Below are 7,153 nucleotides of genomic sequence, written 5' to 3'. Positions count from 1 at the left end.
CAGACCTCTCTGGTTGGTATTGCTGAATTTATCCCCTTCTGTGCATATAATAATCCTTCTCAGTAGCCATGAACATAATATTTTCTGATAATTGTTCTCCATTTGCTCTTCCATCAGTCCCAGCAGGATATTTCAAGTTTCAGTTGAATTTGTTATTCAAAATTTCCTGTATCAAACCATGTTTGAGTCCAAAATGCCTTAACCTTCTGATGACTCCAACACATATATTACTGTAAAATGTTTCCACTTGCTGCTCACATTCCCAACATACACTGGAAGCTCCTTTGTGCATTTTAGCTAATTTTTCTTGTGTCAAATACCAACATCTTATGAGTTATCCTTAAGATCATAACATAATGTAAATTTCATTCCCTTTGACCATATCTTTTCCCAACATTTCAAATGTTTTTATATCCTAAATTTTGCATCAACTGTATCACGCAGTCTTGTTTGACTTCTAACTCTATTTAACAAATGTTTATACAGCTTACCAATCAGATGTTCCTCCTCCGTACATAACTGAAACTCAAATTCAGATTTGTTCTTCTCAAACATTTTGTCCATTTTAAATCTTTCAAAAATCATATATAAGAATACCATTGAAAACCATACCCTTCTATCTATAATTCTTCATGTGACTTAATTCTATATTGGGTTTTTTTTCCAAGTTCTAACAGGTCTTGGTAGATTACCAAAAAATATTATTTTTCTTTTGCTGTTGTTTCTTTCCTATAGAAAGCTTCTCATGCTGAGACTCACAAAGGCACCTTGGGGCATAATGTTGGTTTGTATCTGTTCTGTAGAATAGTATCTTAGGCCTGTTACAGACAGCCAAAATAAAGCTGCTTCAAGTCACAGTGGAGGTATGGTGTTTCAATGATGCATGTGTCCTAAAAGTCCAGAAGTCGCACCAAAGCCACGCTGCAGCCCTAAGGACTGGAGTGTGGCTTTGGTGCGGCTTCTGGACTCTTAGGACGCATGCATCATTGAAACACCATACCTCCACTGTGACTCGAAGCAGCTTTATTTTGGCTGTCTGTAACAGGCCTAAGGTAATCAAAGTTTACAAAATTGTACATTGTGTAGTGAAAGACTGAGAAAAGTATTTTCTGCTTCTTGTTAAAACATCATCACCTAACAAAATTGACTGGGAGCTGATTTATGAGAAATGTGGATGAGATATGATCATACGCTTATCACTAATTTAATGAGGTCTAAAACCACCAGGTGTGGTCTTGTACAATTGCTTTAAAGACATTTTTAGACAATTCCATAGAGGAAAGGTTTAACAGAAGCTATTGTTCATGACTGCTAACTGAAACTACTATGTTTTGATAATATGAAGCAGTATTGTATTAGAATATGTCCAGAATTTCAAGACTTGAAAAAGTGAGTACAAGCAATATGTGTGTTTACATTTTCATGGAGTATTTGTGAAATATTTTCATATTGTTTAAAATGTTGATGCTTTGCACAGTGATGCTATCATAAAAGATATAAATAAAATGGTTTCTATTTCAGGCCTCTCATTAAATAAAAACAGTGGTGGACTGGCAATACAGATTTCTAATCATTGTGGTGCAGATGAAATGGAAACCTCTCCTAATAGGACTCATGCACCCATTGGTAATAACATTGGTAAAAAGATGGAAACAACAGAAAGTACTCCAGATCTAATGTCGCAAGTAGCAGGAAAGCAAACTGTGGAAATGGAACCTTCACAAGAAAATACTGAGTCACTTGATATGTCAACAGAGGAGTCTCAGCTTCCATCAGCAACAACTGAGGACTTATCAAAGATGCCTCAGGCTTTCATTTTGATCAATAAAGACAGAGCCTCCTACCAGAAAGAAGAGCAGTTAGAAGTAAGGGTGGTGTCAGAAGGTGCGAATGGAGGTGATACTCCTGAAAGTTGTGAAACATCATCTCTTCCTGCAAGTGAAAGTTGTGCAACTGACAGCTCACCCTTGGAAGATAAATCTATTAAGTCACCAACCGAGACCTTCTCCTCATTCCCATCATCTGTTGAAATAAATAAGACAAGTGTGTCTTCCTCACCAGCAGCCTCGCTAGAGTTAGGGTCCTCACATGACATGCTGCGTAGTCAGACATCATCACTAGAATCCTCCATAGCTCTTCCAATAACATACGTATCACTCACTCCAAAAATTGGAATGGGAAAACCAGCTATCACCAAAAGGAAGTTTTCTCCTGGAAGACCGAGGTCAAGACAGGTGAGCATATTTTGTTGAAACCTGTTCAGAGGGAAGGCTTAGAAGGATAACTTATTCTAATTAATATTTTGTGGACTTTGCTTAGGTTTTCCCCCAGTTGTGGTTACCTTATGTGTCCATTTAGTTATTAAATTTGTACCACATCTTTCTAAAATTATAATGCGTATAAATTAATTAAACAAACAAAAAATTCCGTTACAAAATGCTGATTTTTCTTCGTGGTCTCTAAGTCATACAAAAAGATTCTTGAGGGAGTAAGATTTCTTTGTCATTTCCAAATAGTGACTACTAACTCTTTTAAAAATAAAGAACTCTGTCACATTTGTTCTGAAGCATGAGTTAAATGATGATTTGGAAGGTTGGGTTAATTTGCAAGGATGGGGTGAGATCCTTCTTTTTGCAGCTTTGGGATCCTTCCAGATGACATTACTGAACCTGATTATCTTCTCTGGGGAATGTATTCCCACATATAGAAATTATGTACATATAGAATAAATAAACCCAACTAACCCATGGATATAGATGTAAATGCAGTCATACTCTATTTTGAGCCTCTGTAGAGTACTGGGCATTAGGGGAAAAACAACATATGATTTCTTGCTAGTTTGATTTCAAATTATAAAAAATCTCAGTAGTTACAGGGTTTTAAAATAGTGCTCAGGTGTCATAGCTTCTGCCCATGATTGGTGTTTTAACAATTCACTTATGTTTCATTTTCACATTATGCATTTTACTTTTTTGTCTGCTGTGCTTCTTAGCTTTTGGGATTTGTTGGTTTATTTTACATCACAAACATACTGTAAGTCTGTCACTTTTCCAAGATGCAATGTGAAATGGAGAAAGGACCTTAATGGGTCTATGATTCAACTAACTTGTGCATCTTGGATTAGTACTGTAGAAATCAAAATAGTAACTGAGGTACAGTTACTGATTGTGCAATGGAATCTTTTGCTTTCCTGCAGTACATTTTTATCATTATGTAATAAAATGTTTCTCCACCCTCAAGTCTTATGTCATGCCATATAAATGTGGTTCTATGTTGAAATTTTTACCAATAAGTCCATGTGTGTGTTAAATTGGATATTTGTTTATGCCTGCATGAGTTTTACTTTCAGAACCTTTTATTTGCATTGCTTATTTTTATTTTGTTTGGCTGAGTTTTATGCATATATTTTCTCACCTGCCATATCCTAGGGGGCTTGGAGTAGCCATAATACAATGAGTCCACCTTCCTGGTCCCCAGATATTTCAGAAGGTCGGGAAACTTTTAAATCCAGACCGTTACCTGGCAGTGCCATATGGAGCATCAAAGTGGTAATTAATCTGTATTTATATATTCTTGTAGTCCTTTCTGCTATTTTTTCTATAGAAAGATGACAATGAACACTTTTTTAAACTATGTATATTACATTTTAATATAGTACTTTTTAGGATACAAATCCTTTCAAGGGAACCTCCAAGTAACATCGAAATATATTTTAACAAACACACCAGACAACATTTTTATGTTATGTTATTTTATTTTTATCCTGCCTTTCACCCAAAAAGGGACATAAATATAAACATAAAGAAATCCATCAGGATCCTTTAAAGCACAACTGATTTCATATCCTGTTTTTTAAAAAGCATCTTTAAAAGTGATCTCCCAGTACACAGGATATGATGATATTGCTATGATTTTTAATACCAAAAATACCACATAGGGTCCTTGATGGTGCAGTGGTTAAATGCCTGTACTGAAGCCATTCACTCACAAATCACAAGGTTGTGAGTTCAATACCAGCCAGGGGCTCAGGGCCAACTCAGCCTGTCATCCTTCTGAGGTCCCTAAAATGAATACCCAGCTTGTTGGGGGCAATTAGCTTACTGAGTTAATAACATATCTAGTACAATCATTCCTTTCAGCATTTAATTTTTCTCTGGCCTCATTCTTTACCATCCTATCTCCACCATCAATACTTCATGTTAGAGGTAGGTATCAGTGGATTGGCAGGGGCCAATCATCCCACATGCCACACACTTCTCCCAGTATGAGCAGAAGAGATGTGATGTCACTTCCACATTTGGGAATTGGCCAAAATAGAGTATGGCGATTTCCATCGTTTCCAGGACTGGGAGTACATGTTTTGTGGACAGTGGAGGCCAAAGGAACTCAATCAACTACATTTATGTAGTGGGCATTTCCCCCCATTTTCTGCTATTTTGGGCCAAAATTTTAACAGAAGGAATCTGGAGTCTCTAGGGCATCTTTGGAGGCTGAAAGCAAACCCCAAGGGGCAGCATGCAGCTCATGTCCCACATCGTTCCTACATTTAATTTATATGTACCATACACTTCATGTATTTGATAATGTGGGCTGTAGTACATGAAAGCTAATTATGTAATAAACTTGTTGATTTTTATGGTTTTGGGCTCTTTGTTGGTTTGACAGCAATAGACTACAATGGTTAATCCTTTGGAAATGGCTTTATAAGAAGCATTCATCTCCCGTAAGAGCTCTGTGAAGTATGTTTTGATTCTTCTTAAATTTTGGAATTTACTATATATAGGGTCGTGGATCAGGGTTCCCTGGGAAGCGGAGACCACGTGGTGCAGGTCTTTCTGGTAGAGGTGGGCGAGGGAGATCAAAACTGAAGAGTGGAATTGGATCTATCCTTGCTCCAGGGGTAAGAATCTGTGGCATATTTGTACCTTGTTGTTTAACCAAGAAAAGGTGCTGACTAGTGTTATTGCTGAGAATGCCTTAAAAAGGTTCCTTATGCTGAGAGACCCATCTACTAACATACTGACTAACACAGACTTTCTAACATTTCAGTCTAACATTCAGAAAAATTGTCTATATGACTGTGGGGCTGAGCAGACAGGCCAGGAAAGCTCAGCCTGTGCTTTCCTGGTCCTGGTGTTCACCTGGTTCACTTTCTGGGTCTATGGGGATGGGCTCACATACCCATTCCACTCTGACCTGGGACCTGCATGCACTCCTTACTTTGCTGTGCCATTGATTTCATTTAGAAATCCCCCTCCCATCATCATGTCTGATGTGGAAATAGGGTTCCAGGCCATGTTGGTGCAGCCCTGCTTCTGTGTGAGACGCAGCAACAGGGAAACGTCTGAGTGAAAGCAGTGGTGCAGCAAGGTAAGGAGGAGGAGGGCTTGTCAGATTTTGCAGCTGAGTTCCTATGTAACACCACACAAAATGGGGTATTTTACCTGGGGTAAAGAATGTTTACTTTGGGACTGGGCCAGATCTGCATGTGTGCTGGCAGGGTTGGGCCTGATCCTGCCCCCGGGGTTTTGGCCTGAGTTGTCTTAACTTGACAACATAAGACCAGGAGGAAGTCTGGTATTTTGCCCCAACAACTCTTCAGTTAAGGTCTTAGATCTTTCTGTCGCAGTCAGGTAGTGACTAGTGGAAAATGCTGTACTTTGTTATGACGTTGTCAACAAAATGGGTCTTGCATAGTTTCCCAACTGGTTGAATATATCATGGCTGGTAAATTAAGGGTTTAATTAAAATTTATTTGTTTATTTATGTATTTATTTTGTTAAAACACTTCTATCCTACCCTTTATTACAGGATCTCAGGGCAGCATACAATGTAAACAGTGCAAAACATTTCCAGATTAAAAGCAGAAATAATTTGAACAAGGTAAAATCGTATTAAACATAGTAATAGTTAAAACCACCTAAAATAACAACACTTTAAACACGTTAAAACCACTTTAAATACTACAACAACTTAAAACCATGTACATGTAGATTTGAAAAATCACCGTTTTAACAATAGTTATCAGTGGTTGTTATTGATGATGGGTATCTCTCAAGTATCAAACACAGTATCCCTCTCCATTAATTGTTTGGCTACTCTTTCAGGACAGTGTGAAAATAATGTCAGACTAATGTGCCTTTGGTCTGATTTTGCCATAACACCTCCTATGTTTTCACTGAGAGTTTTCTGATTAAAGGATATTTCATGTGTTGGTTAGGACAGCCTTACAGGTTAACACTAGAAATGTAGCATTCCACAAATAAATGTAGGTATGCTATCTCCTCTGTATCTATTATATCTATTCGTTGTAGCAGCAAAAGCAAAAGGACTGGTGGGTGTGTCTGCAGAAAACAATGTTTTAAAATCTTTTGGCAGCAAATTGGTTCTAGAATGAATAACTGCAAAGCAAAATGCAGAATATAAGTGAGTCAGATTGGATATTTCCACATGACAAATGAAAATCTCATTTCATGAACATGGATATATAGAAGTATGCAAACCCCTAATACCTTAAATTTCATTTGCCTCAGAAGCCCATTTACAGCTTACAAATTGCATATTGGAATTTTAAAAATCAGGTCTGTTGAATTGTTTACTGCCCAGTGCTGGTGCCACTGAAAGGTGCAAAATTTACTCAAAATATTAGAAAGAACAAGTATACAATTTACATACCTTAAAATTAATATGATATTCTCCAGATTAAGGACTTTTTATCCCAATTTGCTAAATAAATGCATAGGATATAGCATCCATGTCTGGGCATCGACAGGGTAAGTGTGACCCTGTTGGTGCTCTTGGATATCTCAGCAACCTTAGATACCATTGACCACGGTATCCTTCTGGAACGTCTGAGGGAATTAGGAACTGGAGACTCTGATTTGCAGTGGTTCCATCCCTACCTCTCAGGCATGTTCCAGATGGTGATGCTGGGGGACAGCTGCTCCTTGAAAAGAGAGCTGACATCTGGTGTCCCTCAGGGCACCATTCTGTCCCCCATGCTGTTCAACATTTACATGAAGCCGCTGGGCGAGATCATCCGGGAACATGCTGATGACACTCAGATCTATCTCTCTATGTCTATGACTACTATAGTGACTAAGGATGGCACCTCTCCTCTGGATGCATGTCTTGGGTCAGTAATGGGCTGGAT

The 7,153-nt window shown here is 38.1% G+C and overlaps 1 protein-coding gene across 1 annotated transcript in view; it reads left to right on the top strand.

The window, feature by feature from the left end:
• KMT2C (lysine methyltransferase 2C) overlaps nt 1-7,153 on the top strand; it is a 192,377-nt gene that overhangs the window by 104,911 nt on the left and 80,313 nt on the right. The window contains 3 exon segments of the mRNA XM_042475758.1: nt 1,522-2,234; nt 3,429-3,548; nt 4,784-4,900. Coding sequence (XP_042331692.1) covers nt 1,522-2,234; nt 3,429-3,548; nt 4,784-4,900 — 950 coding nt within the window.

This window comes from Sceloporus undulatus, chromosome 6, assembly GCF_019175285.1.
Source record: "Sceloporus undulatus isolate JIND9_A2432 ecotype Alabama chromosome 6, SceUnd_v1.1, whole genome shotgun sequence".
NCBI lineage: Eukaryota > Metazoa > Chordata > Lepidosauria > Squamata > Phrynosomatidae > Sceloporus > Sceloporus undulatus.
This window is presented reverse-complemented; position numbering and strand designations above follow the sequence as displayed.